At 36.8% G+C, this 24,018-nt stretch overlaps 1 protein-coding gene across 3 annotated transcripts in view; it reads left to right on the plus strand.

Moving 5' to 3' along the window:
* The window catches only part of TBC1D22A (TBC1 domain family member 22A), a 169,922-nt gene that overhangs the window by 80,056 nt on the left and 65,848 nt on the right, over nucleotides 1–24,018 (plus strand). For all 3 annotated transcript variants that reach the window (XM_057417910.1, XM_057417911.1, XM_057417913.1), the window contains 2 exons: nucleotides 682–757; nucleotides 16,286–16,413. In XM_057417910.1, the coding sequence (XP_057273893.1) occupies nucleotides 682–757; nucleotides 16,286–16,413 (204 nt within the window). The remainder of the gene's footprint in view (nucleotides 1–681; nucleotides 758–16,285; nucleotides 16,414–24,018) is intronic.

Consider the following 24,018-nt stretch of genomic DNA (forward strand, 5'->3'; position numbering starts at 1 on the left):
GTGTGTACTGTGGAGTTGCAATCCAGAAATAAAAAATCCAGTTAGAGTCAATACATTCAACCAAATACATGCAAATACCCTGCCATTTTAGCTATATGGCTTGTGTGTTAGATTTTGGTTCATGATATTAGCTGTAACCTTGGGTTCAGAACAGTCATGATTCCATTAAAATAGTCTTTTGATTTCCTGGGCTGCTGGAAGTTACAGTTCTGAACTTCTAAAGATCAGTTTCTTACTCTGAAACTGATTAGGGTCTAAATTTTCATATTTCCTACATTATTTGTCATAGAATAGTAAATTTATGAGAAAAAAGTTTACCTTAAAAAGATCTCTAGCATGGCATATTTGGTATTGAATATGACAGCCATTTAAAACTACTTGGACTTTTGCAAGAAAGCTGTAAATCCAGAGACACTAAATTAGCATGTAGAGAGCGATTGATACAGTAATAGCCATAGAGTATACTGTTAGGGATGGGGTCTTGAAGTAGGACTATACAGTGTGATGATTTACTACTTATCTGTAGCAGCAGTTCTAGGAAACATAGAAACAAGACACAAACACCTTAAGAAAACATAGAAACATACATGGATTGAGACGCATAATTGAAGGAAAAGAAGGTTTATTTAGTTTTGTTTGTTTTTTTTCTCTCTACAAACTTGTATATGGTCTCTTCTTCAGGATAACTACACATTTGCACAGCCAGGAATTCAGAAGAAAGTGAAAATGTTGGAAGAACTTGTTAGTCGGATCGATGGTAAGTCTTAAAATCTAATTTCTAATTTTTTCACTGAAAGAGTTTTGTTAAAATGTTTGCAAGAAGTCAAGTCATCATTGCATTTACCTACAGTGGTGGGGTAATACCGCCTTCCTCAGATGAGGTGTCATAATCAATTTGTGGCACACTGGCCTTTGCAAGATCATTGTAGTGTATCGTTTAAAAGAAAGCCACTAGAGCATGAGCCACTTTCATTACCTTTTATTAAGGCAATATAATCAAAATTCAATGGTGATTTCTTTGCAGCAGAGTAATGACCACATACAAAAGGCAGCCAGTATTCATTTCACATTAAGCTCAATGATTGTTGTAATTCAGGCAAGTCACAGTGGTTGTTTATGGTTGTCCTTCGGCACTATGTTTTGTGCCTTTGTGCATCATTTTGCTATCTGGAATGCCTGAATAATTTCTCTGTGGAATCCAATTAATTATGAACTCTGGAAATAACATCTTTAATATTATAGATAAGTTACTGTGTGTGCAGGGGTAATTTTAGATTATGCTTTCATGTTTTAGCAGGGCATTTTGAAATATTTTCTACCTTCATCTTTAAAATAATTCCCTTCATGAAATGCTGACTGTCATATTGCTAGAACAAAGTTTAATTAAATGAAATGCAAGAGATAATGCTTGCCCATTCTAAACATACTCTCTTGATAGTTTGTTAAATTAATGAACAGAGTATTAACAAAATGTTGCCAAGCAGAACCAGGCATATATTTGCAACATTAGCCTGTCAGTGGTGAGATAGAAAAAAATATTTCTTGTATATTTGATAATCTGCTTGGAAAGATTAATTCCATCTTTTCATTACACAAACTAATGTTTTTTTTTTTTGTCCCAGTGCTTACCATAGTAGATTTTGGGTTAGCCTGTGCATATTCACTGCCTGAATATTTGATAACATATTTGATAATATATTTGTTAATATATTTGATAATATGCTCTTTGTGCATTTTTAGGTTGTTAAAGTATTTTTAATGAACAAAAACTAAGGGCAGGAGACATTACATTGTTTATATAATATTACAGGAAGGTTACAATGTAAACATTATAATATTTGTGTAATATTGCTCTATATATGTAAATGTATGTGAAACTTGCTGTAAATGTATTTTTTAAAATGTAAATGAATATGAAAAATATAAGGGGATACTTCTGTATATCAGGTAGCAAAATATGTGCATAAAATAGTTCTAAAACAGTCTATTTTACTTCAAAGATTAACTGCTTGTGGTGTGAATTTTAATGTCATTTTATGCTTATATCAATTTTGGTATTTATATTTCATAGAATCATAGAATAGTTAGGGTTGGAAAGGACCTTAAGATCATCACGTTCCAGCCCCCCTGCCATGGGCCCAGACATCTCACACTAAACCATGTCACCCAAGGCACTGTCCAACCTGGCCTTGAACGCCACCAGGAACGGAGCATTCACAGCTTCTTTGGGCAACCCATTCCAGTGCCTCACCACCCTTACAGTAAAGAACTTTTTCCTTATATCCAATCTAAACTTTCAATCTAGACTTTAACCCATTACTCCTTGTTCCTATCACTACAGTCCCTAATGAAGACTCCCTCCCCAGCATCCTTCTAGGCCTCTGTTGTGGTTTAAACCCAGCCGGCAACAAGAACCATGCAGCCGCTCCCTCGCTCCCCACCTTTTCTCCCCCTGGTCCCGGAGGGATGGGGAGGAGAATTGAAAGAATGTAACTCCCACGGGCTGAGATAAGAACAGTCCAGTAACTAAGGTATAACACAAATCACTGCTGCTGCCACCAATGATAATAATAATAAGGGAAAAAACAAGGGAAGAAAATACAACTGCTCACCACCCGCCAACCAATACCCAGCCTGACCCAGGCAGTGATTTAACCCTTCTGGGTAACTGCCCCCAGTTTATATAGCGGGCATGATGTGCTGTGATATGGAATGCCTCTTTGGTCAGTTTGCGTCAGGTGTCCTGTCTCTGCTTCCTCCTGGCTTCCCCTCCTCCCTGGCAGAGCATGAGACTCACAAAGTCCTTGGTAAACATTACTGAGCAGTAACTGAAAACATCGGTGTTATCAGCACTGTTCCCAGGTCAAAAGTCAAACCACAGCACTGCACCAGCTACTAAGAAGGAGAAAAATGACTGCTACTGCTGAACCCTGGACACCCCCCTTCAGATACTGGAAGGCTGCTATAAGGTCTCCACACAGCCTTCTTTTCCCCAGGCTGAACAGCCCAACTTTCTCAGCCTGTCCTCATATGGGAGGTGCTCCAGTCTCCTGATCATCCTTGTGGCCCTTCTCTGGACTTGTTCCAACAGCTCCATGTCCTTTTTATGTTGAGGACACCAGAACTGCACACAATACTCCAAGTGAGGTCTCACAAGAGCGGAGTAGAGGGGCAGGATCAGCTCCTTCAACCTGCTGGTCACGTTCCTTTCGATGCAGCCCAGGATACGGTTGGCTTTCTGGGCTGTGAGCACACACTGCTGGATCATGTTCAGTTTCTCATTGACCAGCACCCCCAAGTCCTTCTCTGCAGGACTGCTCTGAATCTCTTCTCGAAATTCAGTTATTGTTCAATTCTTCTTCTTATTATTATTATTATATAATAATATAATTTTAGAAATATATTATATATATAAAATCAATTATATATTCAGTTATTCTTTTCTAATTTATTTTTTCTATATTAAATGAAATGTCTAATTATATTGCCTGTAAATAGATTTCCTGAATTTGGTCAATGAAAACTTATTTCAACAAAATCTTGGTTGCCAAGTTCTTAGAATGAAAAATACCATTCTGATAATCAGCCTTATTGTCAGTTTTAATAAAAATATTAAATGCAATACAATATATTATTGTTCAGTTTCTAAGAAAGAAGGATTGTAATTCTTCAGAGTGAGGGAAATTTCATTGCACATTTTGTTTCATTGTAGAACCTATGATGTGTTAAAGAAAGTTATCATTGCTGTTTGAAAAGGAAAACAATTAGATTAGTATGTAATTTTCATTATGGAAACCTAGAAATATTTAGGTTATGTGGAGACTCTGGAAGTCAGTGCTCCAAACTTCCACTCATGTCTTTCTTGAAGTAAGGGAGCAGGAGCAACAGATCAGGCTGTATAGAGTATTTCCTGTTCATCTTTGAGCAACTCCAGGGATGAAGATTATGAAGCCTCTTTGGGTAAGACTCTTTAAGGCTTTGGCTACTGTAATTGTAGTCAATTACAGACAGTTCTTAGTGCCTTCCTTTTCAAATAGCAATGGCGGCTATTTCAATGATAGGTGATGGTGGATGTGTACTGCTGTCATTTCACAAACTTTTGGATTCCTCAGGTAAGTGATTCTGGTTCGTGCTTTGCTGGAATTGTGACATAGTTTGATTATATTATACATTATTGTGCTTTACTCCATTTATCTTTGGTTTTGTCTTCTTATATTTACTGGGTCTGTTATACTGTAGCTAAGGGGAAATGAATGGCCAATATGAATTGTGCTATGTATGAATTCAGCCAGTGTGAACACTTTATTTTTAAAAAGGAAATCTTACAATCTATATATATTGTAAATATCCTTTGTGCTAATTAAAGTGATTGTGGAAGAAAATAATATTCCTGTTGCTACTGTGTCTTAACATAGTAAGTAGCTGTGTGAGAGGAGAAGCTTGTGCAGATTGTATGCTAACAGTAATGGATTAGCAGTGTACGAAGTGATGCCCACCCTTTGGAGAGTGTTAATGCATTATGTTAGCAATTCAAGTCACCTTCAGTAGCCCAGCCTTGTGTATCACAACTGCTCTCTAAGTAACTGTCCTTGTGTGCATACTGTAGAACATTGCAGTAGACTTCAAACAGCCAAGCTACTCTGTTAATTTAATCATAATCTCAGTCTGCTTAAACTTCAGAAAATAATTTTGACTGAATCATGCTTAATGGAATTTTTGAGTTTGTTAATAGAATGTTGTTATAGATGAGATGGAATCTAAAGATAACATATTATTCAATCTCATTTATCTGCTCATCATCATTCACATTGCTCTAGGAATTATACAAAAATATCGAGAGGGACCCTCAATAGATTGCTTAATAATATAAGGAATTTGTTATAACTGTATTTTCTGTTTCCTGTAATGTCAGGAGAGCTTTTCTGCTCTAAGTCAAGAACCATTTCTCATGTCTGTAAAAGGTCACACTCATGTGGCATGCTGTCTTCCACTTTTGCTTCATTTAGGCTGGAAAGCAAAGAGACTTAGTGTAGAAATGCCAGATTTGATTTGGGATTTGTGTTTCCAAAATTTAGCAGTATTTAGCAGTTGGCTGGTTTCATGCTTGGGAGAGTCTCAGCTTCTTTGGTTTACTGTAAGACATCTGGTAATTACATTAGCTTTTGAGGTAGCCATCTGGAGAAGGCTGAGCATTTGTAGACAAAAGTAGTCTTGGGTTTCCATAAGCATTGATAAAACTGTATAGCATCCTCTCTAAATTAGCAAGAAAGCAGTTCTAAAAAAATAGCCTATTTTATAATGTTAAATTTAGTTTGTGTTTATGTTGGCTTCTTGTTAGCCTTACAATAAACTATAAAGGCTGTATTGATGACTCAGCATAAATGTTCTGAATCTTCTCTGAGGGTAAGTTTGGGAAGTTTTTTTTTCTACATCTTTCATAGAACAACTGACAGGGTTTGCATCTGTGTTCTTCACAGCGTGATCCGTGTTTATGTTTTCTTGTAGTTAAATAAATTCTGTGTTATTAGTGTTCCAGATTCTTTCACCAGTAATTCCTAATCTTATTATAGAATTGGCCCTTGAATCTTAATAACAAGAAATGGAAAAATAAAAAAAAAAACCTTCAAACCCCCCAAAACAGCCAAAACCCCTGTTGCTATTTAGATTTTTCCCTTCTTTTGAGAATGGAAGTAGTGGAAAAATTCCTAAGAAAATAAAAAGATTGCTGCATTTTAACATTTCCTTAAGGAAGTTCATTTAGAATCCAGCTACATTTTTCTAAGGTTCAGTAATTTTTCAGTATTTCTGCTGTGTCCACTGTAAACACTTCTTTGGCCATCTGTTTTGAGGAATATTAATAGGTATTCTTAAATATGATATTTTAATTGGGATAATTTCTGATTTATTTCCATTTGAATATTGTAAAAAACCTGCAGTTTTGTCAAGGGACAGGAAAGTATTTTTTAAGCTACTACATGCAAAATATTCTAAGGAATGAGTTAATAAATACCACATAGTGTTATTTGGGAAAATATTTATTACTTAGGCTTTGATGCAGTTAAAATGTTTTTTTCACCTTTAAAACCATGTTATTTTAGAAATTATATAATGATTTTTTTTTATTGCTGCCATATGGTAAATGTGTTTGTTTCATCCCCTGCAAATGAAATACAAATTCAATAATACATTTTGTTTTAATGTTCTAAACAAATTAATCATAGCTCCACTAATCATACTTTATTTACATATTTCTGTCTTGTGTTACAAATGTCTTGGCCACTTGTCTGCAGTTCTGTAGATAGTGCCACAAGTAAGGACTTGTGATAAAGTTCTTTCATGTCATGGCCTTAAATTTATACTTTGCATGTTTTTTTGCTATCTATGCACATAAGAAGATGAGTTCCATATTTTAAATTTCTATGTGGTTTATGTGTATATATCCAGGTCAAGTTCTTAACGAAACATAGTCAACTAAAAATTTTAATTTTTATACGTATTTTTGCTTACCCACAGTGAAATAGCTTACTTAATTGCACCATTCTGTGTGTTTCTCATCTTTGGAATGAGATGTATCTAAAAGGTAGAATTAGTACTGGTGGAATTATCCTTTCCAGTGCAAAAGCTGTGTGTTCTTTCTGGGCTGCCAAAGTTTTAAATGTCCAGACTTCACTTGGGATTCCTACAGTTGCTCCTCTGAAGGTTGCATTGATGTTTGGCATTCAGAAGGTTCTTGTCCCAGGTGATAAAGGTCCCTGTTCCCATAGTATTGTGCAGTGCTTCAAACACAAATGTTTCATCGTGCTGCTCAGAGCCTAATTTCTGGAGCACCTTTTGTATGAAGATAGGCTGAGAAAATTGGGGCTGTTCAGTCTGGAGAAGGCTGCGTGGAGACCTCATAGCAGCCTTCCAGTATCTGAAGGGGGCCTACAAGGGTGCTAAGGAGGGAGTCTTCATTAGGGACTGTAGTGGTACAACAAGGGGTAATGGGTTCAAACTTAAGCAAGGGAAGTTTAGGTTAGATACAAGGGTGAAATTCTCTACTGTGAGAGTGGTGAGGCACTGGAATGGGTTGCCCAAGGAAGCTGTGAATGCTGCATCCCTGGCGGTGTTCAAGGCCAGGTTGGGCAGAGCCTTGGGTGACATGGTTTAGTGTGAGGTGTCCCTGCCCATGACAGGGCGGTTGGAACTAGATGATTTTAAGGTCCTTTCCAACCCTAACTGCTCTATGATTCAATGATTTAAGCCCAAAATGTACATAGAGATACCTATTGAGTAGTTTTGATCCTTTCATAGTTTCCAAAGGACATTCAATTTCTGTGCTGATTAAATGTCTTAAACTGCAGGGAAAAAATCAGCTTACTCTTTTGCTTAGGAAAATCTGAATCTCCAAAAGGCAAAATATCAACCAAGACTAATATGTTTTCTCATTAAACAACTGCTGTTGTTTAATAAGAACTCATGAATAAGTGAACTGTTCAATATACTGTGATAGGTATAGATTCACTAATTTGTTTCTTTTTAATCTGATTCTTTTAGAGTTCATACAGTGAACTGATGATAAAACTGTGGTAAGATGTGACATGTGATCAATCTTCATGAAGTACTTAACCATGCTAATGATTTTTTTAAATTATGATTAAAGAATACTTAATTGTATGGGCAAAATTATGTTCATGTTTAATTATATTGTAAAACATGGAACTAAGATTGTGTTGAAGTGTCTGGAAAAAAGAGCTCTAATTGTAATATTTAAAAAGAATGATATTCTTTAACCATGCAGAACCGTTTTCAAAGGGAAATGGATATAGAACTGATTTCTATTTAGACCTTACTGCTGCTGTTGAAAATTAGTGATTAGTAAGGACCTTCTCTGCTGGACCATTTTTATATGTCAGCTTGCTGCTGAAGTGATTAAAAATCTTGGAAGCATTTCATAATTGTTTAAATTAATTTGTGCCATAAAGCTCTCTTTCATTTTAACAAAGCCATCTTATGTATTTCACCAGTATGACTTTTTTATCTGGTTTTGTAATTGTAATTCTATATTATACTTTAATCCACTCTTAAGTGCTGGTCACTGGCCAGTATAATTATTTAATATGTCTTTTAAATCATATTTTTATGTTTTGCCATGGAGATTGTTTGTATGCTGTTACAGAGTTCAGAGATCCTAGCAGGAGTTGAGACTGACTATAAAATCATTTGTAAATTCCTGGCTTCTGTAAGCACTTTAACTTTTCAATAGGCAAAAGTTACAATTTTCATAGCAAATTAAAAAAAAAAAAAAAAAAGAAGGAAAGAAAAAAGTTTAACAAGCTGGAGAATTTAAAAAGTGTTAGGCATAAACCTTGTTATGAATGCATACAGTTATGATTTAAAAGAAGAGGCTACCAAAGGCCAGTGTATGCTACCTGGAAGTAGAATTGTCTCATCAAACATATTTCTCACTGTTATTTTTTGCACTTTGGATATTGAGTTCCATCTGGAAATAAGGGATATATTTTTAACTTTTAGCTAGAACAGTAGATCTTCCTCAGTTGCTGCTGTTTTTCCTGCTAATACGCTTTCCTCCATTTTGCATTGAATACCACAGAATTGTTACTTGCATTTGATTCTCTAAGCCAACTAGGTCTTCCCTCCCTTCTGCCACCCCTCCTCTAAATTATCTTCTTTCGCTTTGGGATCAGTGTCTTGGGCTTTTTACTACTTGGAGTATCAGCCATATCTTTTTGTTTATGAAGAAGGTATTTCTCAGTCATAGGTATTGGCTGTATGTTTAGTAAGCTAAATTCAAATCGGCCGTTATCTCTAAATTGTAGGTCATGAAGAAAATATAAATTGGTAATATTTCTGGTTTTCTGCTAGTCTTCTTTTCATTTTGTAGAAGACTTTCCATTTATTTTTTATAAATGCTTTTATTCTTACAATGGATGATTTTAGCCAGTTATAAAAAGCAAACTAATTCTGGAACAAGATATAATCAGCATGTCAATCTTTTACTCAGATCCCTACTATTACTTGAAGCTGAATTGTGTATCGTAATGAGATCTTGTCTTCAAGCGCGCATTTATGATCTTTTGAATGTCTTTTTCAGTCATCAGGAACTTCTTTTGTTATTAATGTATATTAACAGAAATTAATATACTAAGCTGTAGTCTTGACAGAATTACTTTGTTCAGACTTTCATTAATTCAGGTTGGGAGGCTGTAAGCAGTAATCTGCATCTAGTAAAATCTGGTGTTGAGATTTTTCTCCAAACTCATAGCTTTGTCTTCCATAAACATACTGGCTTTCAACAGTGTAGAAATGTTTCTGGAAGAGAGAGAATGACAACCAAAATTTGCTTTAGGTAGGTAGGTTACTCAGAAAGAAAGTAGTCATTTACTGATGACAAAGTTCCATCTTGTTTGAACAGCAAGGTTTAGTATGTGGGAGTTATAATTTTATGCAAATAACAATGTCTAAAGGTGAAGTAGGAAAGATTTCAGTATTTTGTTGCTGTATTGACTGAATGAGTAGTACAGCACGGTGGTGGTGGATGTGTTGGTGGTTGTGGAGTCCCCGTCTGAATGAATGAAGTTGCATGAACTGCTCCATGGTAATCACCTGTCTCTGAGTCTAGACTGGAGCAAAATGTGCTGCAAAGTGAAGGAAAACAAGCATGGATGACTGTATCCAATATGGGGCTGGTGCAGTCAAAGAGATTCTTGTTTCCTAAGGTTATCTGGAGGCTTGTAGGTAGTACTTAGGAAAACCAGTTTTATCAAATTTGCGTGGTAGCTTAGTGGTGAAACTTAAGCAGTCACTGCTTTTCAGGAGGTTTTCGTCTCATGAACACAAGCTTGCAGGGGCAGCCCTTGTGGATACCACCATTTCTAGTAAGCAGTGTGCCTTTAGATTATGTCGTTTATTTGTGTTACAATACTGTTGTTTTTTTTTTAATAGCTGCCCATGTTTTAGAAAGTTCAGCTAAGTATGAATAAGTGCCTACTATAGTATTGCAATAAATAGAATAAAATCTAGTTGGTTGCTTGCTTTTTAGTCAAGAAAACAGTACTGAAATATTGTAGGTGGAAACTTAGTACTTGGAAACTGTCAGTCAAGTATCAAGTCACAGGTTCAACAAGGCTCATTGCTGGGTCCTGCACTTGGGTCACAACAACTCCATGCAAAGCTACAGGCTTGAGGAAGAGTACCTGGAAAGCTGCTCAGTGGAAAAGGACCTGAGGGTGTTGGTGAACACCTGGATGAGTATGGACACACGGCCCATACTCAGCCAAGAAGGCCAACAGCATTCTGGCTTGTATCAGCGGTAATGCGGCCAGCAGGACAAGGGGAGCGATTCTTCCCCTGTACTCGGCACTGTTGAGGCCATGCCATGAATATTGTGTTCAGTTCTGGGCCCTTCTCTACAAGAGAGACATTGGAGTACAACAAAGAACAAAGAAGCTGGCTGAGGGGAAACCTTGCTGCTCTCCACAACTACCTGAAAGGAGGTTGTAGCAAGGTAGGTGTCAGTCTCTTCTCCCATATAACAAGTGATGGGACAAGAGGAAACTGCCTCAGTTGCACCAGGAGAGGTTTAGACTGGGTATTAGGAGAAACTTCTTTACCAAAAGGGCTGTCAGGTGTTGAAACAAGCTTCCCAGGGAAGTGGTTGAGTCGCCATCCCTGGAGGTATTTCAGATTTGAAATCAGTAAAACAGTTGAGAAGCTGACTGTAAATATTTTCTATAAACATTTTATGTATGCTAGTCTTTCTGCCATGAGAAGCATCTGTTTAAGGTTGCTGATTGTGGTCATTAATACTAATATATCTAATAAGTGTACTTACTGAAATTATCAGTAGTTATAAATGCCTTTAATGTACAAAAGACAGGTTTTTGGTGGTATATTACTTTGGAATGCATAAATATAATGAATTTTATTTTTTAATCAGAAGACTTGCTTCACCAAAACTTTTATATATAGATTTATTGAAAGTAGTGAGAAACTTATAATGTCTTTCTTTTGAATTTTGATAAAACAGCTATTTTTTTTAACTGTAATACTATTTTACTATCACAGACTGCAGTAGAAGATTTTTTTATAAAATACTTGAAGTCTGAAAGCTGACAGTAATTATATATCTCGCTTGTTCGTTGCACACATGTACTTATTTTCATTGAAATGGAAAAATTAAATTTAGATTATGACTGTCCAAATTACCTTTATCAGCAAAATAGCCTGTACTCACCATTACTTACAAAGTAGGAAGAATTAGCTTTTTTACTCAATGCATCTTCTATGTCAGTCTTGCATCATTTATAATGCACAGAACTTAGTAGCCTATTTTTCAACTTGTTTAGACTTGAAAGCAACTTTCAAGAAATTCATTGTGCCTATTAACAACAGTAGTTGAAATATCACACCTGGCACAATTTATAGTTTTTCATTGCTTACTTTCAGTGACCGCAAGCAATGAAATGAAATTTGGTTTTTCTGCATGAAGAACAAAAATGTTTGTGAGTTAGTAACTTCAGTTAGAAATAAAACTGACTTTTTTTGCATCCTGATGTGGTGGATTATCTAATTATAGTAGTCTGCAATATAGGTATCTAAATGTGACACAAAAGAAATCTAACATAGTATCTCAGATCAGTATATTTAACTTGCAGCTGAATTCACCCAGAGCAAAGGCAGTCTGTATTTTTTCTGAATGTCTAATCTAATAATGGTGCTCTGGATGAAGAGCTGGCTGAAAGGGAAAGCTCAAAGGGTTGTAGTGAATGGAGCTACATCCAGCTGGTGACTGGTCACTAGTGTTGTCCTTCAAGGCCTAGCCTGTCCTGTTCAATATTATTATCAGTGATCTGGATGCACAACTTGAATGCCCCATTAACAAGTTTGCTGGTGATATGAAAATGGTAAGTGCAGTTGACTCTTGTGGGACAGGAGGCCTTTCAGAGGGATCTAGATAGATTGGAACATTAGGCACTCATCAGTGGTTTATTTAACATTTGAAAATTTAACAAGAACAAATGCCAGATTCTGTACCTGGGACGGAGTAACACTGGGCACAAGTGTGAAATGGAAGAGGAGTGGCTGGAGAGCAGCCCTGCAGAAAGAGATCTGGGGGTGTTGGTCAACAGCAGGCTCAGTACGAGTCAGCAGTGTGCCCTGGCAGCCACAAGGGCATCAAACATACAGGGGTGCATTAAACGCAGCATAACCAGCTGGTCAAAAGAGATGATTATGCCGCTGTGTTTAGCGGTTCAGCCTCCCCTTGAGTACTGTGTACAGGTCTGGTTCCCATCATTTAAGAAGGATGTGAAGGCCTCTGAAAGTATTTAGAGGGCAGTGAAGCTGGCGAAAGGCCTGGAAAGCATGTCCTGTGAGGAGTGGCTGAGGAAACTGGGCCTGTCTAGTTCGGAGAAAAGGAGGCTGAGAGGGTGACCTCATTGCTCTCTGCAGCTAATTGAGGAGGGGAAATGGAGAGGAAAATGCTGAGCTGTTCTCTGCGGCATCCAGTGATAAATCACATGAGAATGGTTCAAAGCTGGCCAGGGAGGTTCAAACTGGACATTAGGAAGCATTTATTTACTGAGAGAGTGGTCAAACTGCAGAAGAGGCTTCCTAGAGAGCTTGTCAATGCCCCATGCATGTCAGTGTTTCAGAGGCATTTGAACAATGCCCTTAACATTAGCTTTAGCTTTTGGTCAGGCCTGGAGTGGTCATGCAGTTGTGCTATGTGATCACGGTAGGTCCCTTCCAATTGCAACTGTTCTGTTGTATTCTAACTGCTTAGAAGTAGAAACATGCAAGGTCTCTGTGTGGAAAATGAAAATACAGAGGTTTCTGAAGCTCATACTGTCTTCAAAATGTGGTCTTTAACATATAAACTGCCCTGTTTAATTTTTAAGCCTATTTGTTTAAGGTTGCAAACCTTAGAGCATGATTACCACATCTGTCTTCTTTCCAGTAACTTTTCAAGCTGAGGGCTTGCTTCATCAGCATTACACAGAGGGAGAAAAGTCTCCACTGTGCAGAATTCTATGACTCTTCTAAAGCTTATTTGCTGATTAGTAAGAAAAAAGGAAAAGGTACCCAGATTAGCAATGCTGCTGAGGAAGGGCTCAGAACTAGCCTTCATATTATCTGTTGTCTCTGTCCCAGCTGGGGCAGCTGATGAGTTTTGCAGAAAGCCCGGGAAAGAAGTGTATGAAGGTGATGGGAGGATGTTAGGTTTGTAGAGGAAGGAAGAAGATTAGTCACAGGTTGTTAAGACTGGAAGGCTGAGGCTATTATGGATAGTGGAAAATTCATCACAAAGTCCTCATGTAATTTTAGAAATACTGACAATGCGTACACACAATATACAGTGGTAATGCTGTAGTACTGCTCTTGTACACATAATGACAGAGGAGAGGGATTATCCAGGGCTTGATGAGATCACTTCAAATAGCACAAAATCATTACCTCTCCTCCCTCATTCTCTGCCTTTTCATATCCCATAGTAGCAGTTCAGTCTACTGTATAGCAGAAGTATCAAATCAGCTGGTATTATACATAGAAATGAATCATTTAAAGATTCACATATCTTTATATATAGTTACAACTTTAAAGAGTTCCCAAGAGAGGTAACAGATAGTTTTAAGATATGCACATAGTTTTATATGGTTGGCTATATTGATATTACAGAAGGCTATGACTTTAGGAACATAAATACCAGGTCTCCTGAAGAGGGCTTTAGCCACAAATTGCTAGAGGCTGAGAAGTGCCATGAAGAAATGCCAATGCTTTATACTTTCCCATGAGTATTTGTTTGCAGACACGACGCAGATGGAATGTTGTGATAGGCGGGCTTTCAGTATAAAGTGTTGTGACTGGTCTTACTTTTTAAAAAAGCTCACTGTTCATTGTTTTTAAAATCTAAAAAATTTCTACTTCTTGCTTCCATATTGAACCAAGTGTATCATATTGGCTGACACTTTCATATGGCCACAAAATACATCTTGAGTAAAAAGAAAAAGTGATTTGAGTAACTTCAGTCTATATTATAATTTAGTACAATTTAACTTCTACTGCCTGAATCTTTAGGTCATGTTTCCTATAACAGTGCAACCATACTCTTGGGATTAATTTTTTTGTTCACTTAGTATTTTAGTGCCTTTTTAGATCTTTCTGAGAAATGTGAATTTTTCAAGATCAGCATTTATGCATTGATTTAGCTGATAATACACCTCTGTCGATGTGGATAAAAAATAGCTTGGGTAGCTGTCCTGGGTTCAGCAGTAGCAGTCCTGTTTCTCTTTCTTGGTAGCTGGTGCAGTGCAATGTTTTGACTTTCAGCCTGGGAACAGAGCTGATAGCGATGTTTTGGTTTGGCCAAGGACTTTGTGAGCCTCATGCTCTGCCAGGGAGGAGGGGAAGCCAGGAGGAAGCAGAGACAGGACACCTGACCCAAGCTAGCCAAAGAGGTATTTCATACCACAGCACATCATGCCCAGGATGTAACTGGGAGTTAGCCGGAAGGGCTGGGAGACTGCAGGGTTGGAGGAGGCATCGGTCAGAGCATGGTCAGGCGGGGGGGGCAAGTTATCGGTCGGCTGGTGGTGAGATGTCGTATTCTCTTCCCTTGTTATTTCCTTTATCATTGTTATCATTGGTGGTAGCAGTAGTGATCTGTGTTATACCTTAGTTACTAAACTGTTCTTATCTCAACCCGTGGGAGTTGCATTTTTTTCGATTCTCCTCTCCATCCCTCTGGGAGTGGGGGGAGTGAGTGAATGAGTTATCTGACTGGGTTTAAACCACAACAGTAGCAAAATCTCCCAAGATTGTATCTGTATAAAGAAAGACATTAGGAATATCTTTCTTAGGCTTTAACAAGACTTCTTGTCATAAATATATATAAAATAAGACACTAGCTTGTCTGTAGTATTTGTCATTTACGCCATGCTAACATCATACTCAAGCCTGTTAGCTAAAACATGTTAGCAGAATGTCTGTGATCCGTTATAGAGGAAATTCTGCTAAATACATAAGAGAAATGAGGGGATTAGTTCTGTTAGCTCTAGTAGTAACCCATGCTACTGTGATTATCACAGCCTTCAAATAGTAAACGTGCTTCAATAAATACAGTGTGTAGGAGTATTGCTTTAGAAACCATTGATTTGTACTGTTTTTTTATTTCTATTTATTTGTTAGACTAAGAATCACAGAATCATAGAATAGTTAGGGTTGGAAAGGACCTTCAGATCATCTAGTTCCACCCCACTGCCATGGGCAGGGACACGTCACACTAAACCATGTCACCCAAGGCTCTGCCCAACCTGGGCTTAAACGCCGCCAGGGATGGAGCATTCACAACTTCCCTGGGCAACCCATTCCAGTGCCTCACCACTCTTACAGTAAAGAACTTCTTCCTTATATCCAATCTAAACTTCCCCTGTTTAAGTTTTAACCCATTACCCCTTGTCCTATCACTACAGTCCCTAATGAAGACTCCCTCCTTAGCACCCTTGTAGGCCCCCTTCAGATACTGGAAGGCTGCTATGAGGTCTCCACGCAGCCTTCTCTTCTCCAGGCTGAACAGGCTCAACTTTCTCAGCCTGTCTTCATATGGGAGGTGCTCCAGTCCCCTGATCATCCTTGTGGCCCTCCTCTGGACTTGTTCCAACAGTTCCATGTCCTTTTTATGTTGAGGACACTAGAACTGCACACAATACTCCAAGTGAGGTCTCATGAGAGCAGAGTAGAAATTATGTAAATTACAAATTACTTAAATTTGTTCACATTATTCTCACCTATTTTTGTCTCAAGTGAATGCAACCTTTACATGCACTTCCCTTGTATTTCTTTGCCTTGTTATTTAATGTTGTCTTCTTTTTATTACCAGCAGTTTATTTTTGGAAGCTATTATGTTACTTGCAAACCTTGTAGACTTGCCCCAAATAATTTGTAGCCTAAGAAATTAAGTGAGGATATATGTACCAAATCATTTCACTTTTAAACTTTGTTTATTTTTGTAGTATGTTTTAAAGCTCTTAGTTTAATCTTTTCTTAAGATAGCACCACTGAGAGCAATTGTTTAAGCTATCAAGAGGCAGAAAAATAAATCCAATGTAGTGTTTAATTACTTGCTTATATTTTGTGGATTTTCTTACAGTTGTAAGAGTTTGCATGCACCACCACATTTGATTTGCTTGAGAATGGAAGAGTGTTTTATTTTTTCAGACAGTGCCTTTGATACTTACGGACTACAGAAAAGTTGCAGTAAAATATCTGTTTATTCTTTCTTCAGAACAAGTTCATAGGCACTTGGATCAGCATGAGGTGAAATACTTGCAATTTGCATTCCGTTGGATGAATAACTTGCTGATGAGAGAAGTCCCTTTACGGTGTACCATCAGGTTATGGGACACATACCAAGTAAGTACTATTTCAAACCTCATAACTCTGGTAATGAGTTCTGGACATGCCAGTATGCTTGTGTGTGTTTTTTCTTGAACCTTTAGTTTTGGTATCATCTGAGAATCATCATAAGAAGTGAAAAAGCCTTCAGTGATCGTTAATAATTAGAAATATATAATGTCTTCACTTTTTGTCCTTCAAAACCAAACACTTGATGTTGTGATAGTTTATATTACTAAAATGAATGCTCACTCAAAGCATGGGTTAATGTTGATATTCTCTTTTGTCTCTTCAGAGAAGTAAAACATTGAATTGTGCTTAATCGATGCCCTTCATTGATTCTGAGTTCCAGTCTTCTTACTGCCTGTCTGCTTAACTACTCAATCCAATACTAGCTTCCAGTCTCCAGTTCCCAACATTCATCCTCCCATCATGTCTTCTGTCTTATTGTCTGTCTAGACTAAGCTTGTTATGTTACTGACCTCTAGTTGAGGTAATTAATTTTCCTCAATAATTCCTTGCTTGACTGTCAAGTTAAGGAATTGATATCAGAAAAAACTTTACCCATTCTTTTTTCTGTGACTTGACACTCCACTAGCTTCTGGTTGGAATTTTTGGCTATGTATTTAAACAATATATCTTCTGCTGCCTTTAACATTGAAGTTAATGAAAAATAAATAAATGAAGAAAAGTAAAAATATTTTAAATTCCATAAAAATTATCAACTGAATTAGTTTAGTAAATATGAGAATAATTCATTATTTGTCTTGTAAAGACGTGTAACATCATATAAGTGTCTTCACATCTATTCATTATGTAGCAAAGTTTAGTAAGTTACATACACTTTAATCCCAGATTGTTCACTTAGACATTCTATACAGACCTCTCAGAGGGTTAAGAATTTGCTTGCTATTCATTTGATGAATCCAGTAGGTTGTTTTGGTGTGTGTTTTGTAGAATGGTATCCAAACCTGATAAGAAAATGTTCAGAAATGTTAAGGATGATCTACCATTTCTACTGTTAGTGTGTCCTAGGAGGTGGTATTCTTGCAGGTTTTATTTGGTTGTTCATCTTCAACAAATTTCTGAACTGAATTTGAATATTGCTTCCATCTGGAGTCCTTTTACCTCCTTTGTTTCATTTTAATATCTGTTATTCATTTTAATATCTGTTATTACCTTGCATTTTTTTCCAGTGGAAAATATTCTTTATATGATTTTTCCGAGAAACTGAAAAAAATGAGCTATTTAAGATGTTTTAGTGTAGCTAGTTTCTTTCATTTTGAATAATTTTTGTTGCTGTTGGTGCAACATTTCTAACTCCTGAAGGTTTTTTATCATGCTAACACTAGCACTGCATTTGGTACTTGATCATTAGTCTCACCAAAGTGCTAAAATTGTGTGAAAGCTCTTCCTTGGTACAGGTAACCACCTTTATATGCCCAAGAAATAGCTGGCTTTACCAAAACTTCACTTGGAATGCTTCAGTGAGCTATGATGTTAATGTTGATAATATAATGTTGATAATGTTGATAATATAATAATGTTGATGATAATGTTGAAAAACTTCTTTTGAAGACCAAGCACGTGGATACTTTCTCAAGCTAACTGTTGTCATGCTGAAAAGAATCCTTCAAGTTCAGTCTGATCTTTTTCACCATAATAAGTGGTTCTGAATATTTCATTCTGATTTTTAGCAAATTTTGCTATATTACAATAGTTGTCTGTAGCATTTAAAAGCTTAAAACTTACTTATTCACATGGGATTTCCATGTATGTTTTCAATGAAGGTTTCTTATACCTAAATACATGACGGGGATTCTTATAGCTAGAGTGGGATTATTTTTGTATATTAAACACGCTTAAGGAGTATTTCTCTGTTTTGACTCAGCAGGTGCAGCAGTTCTGTACTGTTTTCTTGGTTCAGTTACTCAGCAGACTCGGGAGTTCTCACACTACTGTAAACAGAAATATCTTTAACTGCTGTATAAGTTCACAAAGAAGGTGAACTAATCATGTTGCAATGTAACGTTATCCATGGCAGGGACTACAGGTACACTGCTGATATGAGGGGTTTTGCTCAGGCTTTACCTTCTGGCTCTTGGGAAGGAATGGGACATTTTGCAAAGCACTGATACAGGCAGCTCTAAGCCCAGTACACAGCATGATTTGGCAATGCCAGAAGAGAGGGTAGGAAGGACAGTCAGATTTCTTTATGTGGAAGGAATGGGAAGACAGGCAGGACTGTCAGATTCCTTCATGTCTGCGCCAAGGGTGCATTCTGGCTCCCCCATTTCCTGAAGAAATCCAGGGTGATGGTGGATGGCTTCCCTCCCCATCCAAGGATTAGAGTGCAGTGGCCTCTCTTTGAAGAGAAGACCCTGCTGCTGATGTTTTCGCAGAAAAAAATGTTTTTTGTCTCCTTTGTCTTCCTCTGTCCCCATCAAAGCTGAAATAATGCCTGGTCTTGCTGAGCTGCATATTTTCCTCTGTTTGCAGTGGAAAGATAAATACTGTGCTGTCTCCAGCTTAAATTCCCGATTGGTCATTCTCAGAACAGGCCCCACTTTCTCACGAACCGCAACAGGGAGTTTTCAAGGGAATGACAGCACACTTAAATAGTCTGCTGTTATATGTTTCCTAGTGTGATAGGTAACTGTTTGTTCTCTGGAGTTGTTAGAACTGCATTCTGTCTCTCAAAATTTGTTGCAGTTCTTCCATTGCCTTCACTGAGAATAGGATTGGACACTTAAATGACATCCACCTCTGTCTCTGCATGCAAGATAGCAAAGGTACTCTGGCTGTTGTCCTCTTTTCTGTCTAGTTTAATTTAGGATTCATCAGTCATTTGTTAGGCTCTGTGAAGTACATCATTGGACATATAATCCGAAATACCTGCACTTGAGCTAGTTAGAGTTGAGGGGATGAGAAACTTGGAAGGATTCCCAAATCCTCACTTCAGTAAATACTCTGGTATTCTGTAACTGTATCTATGAAATCCACTAAAATATATCACTGTCTTCTGTGGCAGGATTTTGTAAAGTAGAAAAATTGCAGACATTATGCATCATGCTTACAAAGGATATGTTGTGAGAGCTTCTTAAACATAAATATTTAGTTTGGTTTATTCTTTAACTTGAATTGCATTTTAATGCAATCAAATTATCCCACTTTTTTCACCTTATTCGGGCTTTGCTTTCGTTAGGTTTTGTTTTTCTAAAAAAGATAAATGCTGTAAATACCTTGTAAATTCTTTCAAAATAGAAATCGCTGTTAAGTCATGCACAAGACAGTCAAATTTTAAATCTGTAGAACTGATTAATACGAATGTTCACGGACTTTATCAAATGTGAAAGATTCCACAAACCAAAAAATAGTGCAACATAAACCCTCAGGTTTATCTTTTTATTATCTCTTGCCTTTTTATCTTATATTTTGTCATGTTTTTTTGGCATAATGTATTGGTAAAAGGAGGTAGCATGATGGCTGAATTATTCAGGATACATAATGTTTAACATATTTCTACAGACTTATGAAATGCAAGTTAGCTTTGTATTTGTTCTAATGTTTCATTTTAACTATCAGTAGTTTTAAACTGCTTAAATACTGAGTACAAAACTACATTGGATTTCTGGGGAGTTTGGAGTTGGAAGGAAATCTTCAACGATGCCATCAAATCATAACATGGTGGTATACTGACTGCCGTTTTAAATAGAAGAATTATTTTCATTGGCACATCAGTAGTTAGTTTTGTTTACTTTTCCTGTAGAATGGACTGCATGTATTTTTCATTACAGTGTTTTCCTGCTGATCTGATGTTCTTACATAAATTACATTTTTGTGCTGTCTTTTGTGCAATGATCTCTCTGTGTAAGTAACTCGCTTGTAGTATATAATTTGCAGAAGAGACACTGACACAGTTCCTTAGCTAAAAACTTGCTCAGGGAAAAAAATGAAAAATGAAAAAAAATAAGAGCCCCTATGTGTATTAGTTTTCAGTTTTAAGTACATGGTAGCAAGTGCCACGTGAATTTTTCAAGTGTTCAGCCTAATATGTTCTCCTGCCAGGAAGCCTTTTTGTTTAAGTACCACTTAGCTGAGTGCTGTATTGCCAGCTCACCATAAACTGGTATGGTTGAAATGAGTCACATACTCGGACTTCTTGTATACACTGCCAAACAGGCAGGTGAGATAGGTACTGTTTGCAGTCCCCTGGTGCTCCTACTTTACAGCTTTACCCTGTTCTTGTGTGAGAAAAACTTTACCAGGATATCTTAAGGCTTACCATGGAAAATAAATGCAAATTAAAGCATATAATCCTACCATACAAAATGCAAAAGAGTTACAAAAGTATAGGAAAAAGCAAATAAAAACAATGTTAGAATTTGACAATACTGTTGAGTTGATTTACTGTCTCACTGTTGAAATAGGTGTTTCTACTTGTTCCTGTTATTCCCTGCTCTTTGGCACTGTTTTCTTCAGATTAGCCCAGTGAGGGGGTTGATGAGTACCACAGCCAGTGCAAGGGAGAGAGGATGGGATAGCAGAGCTGTGAATTGAACCCTAGTGTTAAATCAGAATGATGACAGCTTATTTGCCATCTTTTTTAAAGAAGAATTTCTTTCTTGCTATATAGTACATTTCTCAGGTTGCATCTGTTAGACAAACTTCAACAGAAAGCACCCACTGCTGGTGGAATCGCTTCCTGAAGTCCTCCAGGTGGGTCCAGAAAAATATGTTTTTCCTCCTTAAAATTTAATTTTTCATCCAGGAGGCTGAGGCTTCTTTTGCTCAAACTAAACATTATTTTATTTTTCTGGAGAATGTAAGTGTGTCTTCATTAGACTGAGTTTTATCACATGTACTTGATCAGCCATTTATATCTTTTCCTTCTTCAAGAAGAGATGAAGTTTCTTTTCCCTTTCTTTGACTTAGTGTTCATTTTTATTTTAAGGTAGCTCATGTTTGACCTCATGTACTCAGTTGACCAATGTGGTAACAGACATCTTTGTTTCCCATTTATTGGTTGGTATAATTTACATAGCTCATTACTACTTTTTAATCAAGCGGATTTTGTTTAAAAGTAGACATCTACTATTATATTTTAATAAATAACATTGATATGATTTTCCAGAAATGCTGAGAATGAAGAAACCTTATTGAAGCTCATGAAGAACAGCACAAGCAGAGTTTTTCTCTCTATACCAATGGAAAACCAGAGGTCTAGCTCTAGGGACATACCAAAACAAAATGTTGGTTACAAGAATTGTAACATCACTACTTCCTGCCAGAAAAAGACAAAAAAAAGTAAAGAGAGGAAAGAAGGTTACATGTAATAATATTATTTGTCTGACCAGCAGTTGTTGAAATTTAGGAAATGTTAAAACATGCAGTTACAGAGGTTTTTTTTGTGTGTTTCCACTTTTTGCATAGACTCAGAGATTTTGATTCCCTGAACAGGAGAATGATTTAAGTCTCTGTCCCAGCCAAACTAGGGCAGTATTTCAGTTTTTCTGTAGAGTTATATTGTATTTATTAAAAAGAACCCCAAACAATTAAATTTGAATCAGGAGTGCATTTCTCAACAGACACTGGAAAATGTATACAAAAAAAGATATTATTACTACTCTGGTCTCAATCAAAGCTTTAAGCCACCTGGGACAAGAGACTCGAAATACATCTACTGAAAGCAGATTGAATTTTTCATGGTCAAGAATACCTTTTATGTCAGCTCTAATATCTCTTTTCCATATTGAGTCCATGGTATTAAGTAGACAATTCTCATCCTTTTCTTCAGCAGGAGCATAAACCTCTCACTGTCCCAGTGGTCTCGTCTTTTTTTTTTTTTTTTTTGACTATAAAGTTCCTTGAAACAGTTTGGGGTAAGTGGACAACAACAGACATTTAGAGTGAAAGCAGAGTGGGGAAGATGTATACTGTCCCATCTTCTATTACTCAGAAGCCTTATTGTATTTCTATACTTTTGCTTTTAAATGTCCATTGAGTATTATTAAATATGTATCTAATTGTTTTAAAATATACTGTGTATAGCATCCTGTGGCAGTGATTTTTTGCAGTTTCTTTATGCTGTGTGAAAAGAAATTCTCCTTTAGCAAAAGATTCTTCTGAAGTCACATCATCTTCTTTCTTTGATTATGAGAAATTGTGTCAAATCATTCTTTATTCACTTTTTTGAAACATCACCTGTTTCAAAACTGTGTTCTGTCTCTGTATGCAGTCACTCCTTTTCCAAGCTGAAAATATCTGTACTTAGAGAAACCATTTCGTGCACTTTTTGTGTTTATCTTTCTTCTCTGTAATCTATATAGTTTTACTATACATTTTATTGCTGCCATATACTAAATGGAAACTTCAAGAGATGAGCATGCCATAGATTCATAGAGTGAGGTGAAATTATTTTCTGTTTCTTTATTTCTGTATTTATAATTTTTCATGCCTATTCTGTGAAATGAGTGATTTCAGGTAACTGTTCATAGTTAGTCTAGCTGTCTTGGTGGTCAATGTCAAGGACAACATCAGGTGTGTATGCTTTGCAGTGTTTTTCCCTCTGTGTATATAACCAGACTGAATTTCATTTGCCATCTTATTATTCAGTGACACTACAGCTTTCTGCAACTTTTTGCAGCCAGCCCAATTTTTCATCAGCAAAACCTATCCTGAATAATTTTGCATCTCTACCAAACTATTCCTTTCAAGACTGCTTAGTAATTTAGCGAGCAACACAGATTCTATTGTTGGTTTTGTCCTTTTAATTCATTAACACTTTCTCTTTTTTTTCAACAGCAACTTAATTTTAGAGTCTTGCTTAGCCACCTTGTTAATATATCTGGGCACTGAATATTTTATATCCAGTTACGTGTGGGTAGGAGCATGTCTTTAAGCTATCTAGGCATTTGTCAATTTGATTGAAACTGGCCAGTGTTTCTGGAAGAGGGGAGACAGTCATAGTGGGATATAACCTCTCCTGCCCAGACATAAAATGTGAAAGTTTATTTTTTGTAGGAAATAAAGGTAAAAATACTGTATGACTTGGTGGTTACTCTTCTTGTCCACCTGCCCTATACCATGTGAGAAACGAGCTCCTGGATTTAAAATGAGCATCCGCCTCTGGAGCCTGTAGTTAGGTCATGCCTCTCCCTTTGATTCTGTCACTTCTTGTTTTCTCTTGGGGATTTTTATTTTAGCTTCCTACCTGAGAGCTGGAATTCACCATCCTGCTGTCTACTGAACCCAGCCTTGATCTCGCCCACTTTCACTGTTATTCAGGAACACCTTTTCCATTGTTTTCTTTAAAAGTAAATCTGAAAGTATGATTTAAATCAGATTTAGTTCTTGGACCTTAGGAGGATGTGAACACATGAGAGGAGGACTTTTACTTGCAAGACCGGCAATCTAAGCATATTCCTATTAACATAAAACATCCTTATTCTAACTGCATTTCTTTGGAAGTTTCTAGATCCTATTGTATTCAGCAAGTCAGTATTTTCCCTTATGTCAGTAGATTCCTGGTACATAAAGCTTCCCTTCAACTTGAGCAATCAAAAAGTTTATATTTTTCGAATCTTTGTCAGGCAACTGACTGTCATCACCTCCTACCACATG

This window comes from Pezoporus wallicus, unplaced genomic scaffold (assembly GCF_028554395.1).
Source record: "Pezoporus wallicus isolate ANWC-B61680 ecotype Strahan unplaced genomic scaffold, APGP_CSIRO_Pwel_v1 contig_5542, whole genome shotgun sequence".
NCBI lineage: Eukaryota > Metazoa > Chordata > Aves > Psittaciformes > Psittacidae > Pezoporus > Pezoporus wallicus.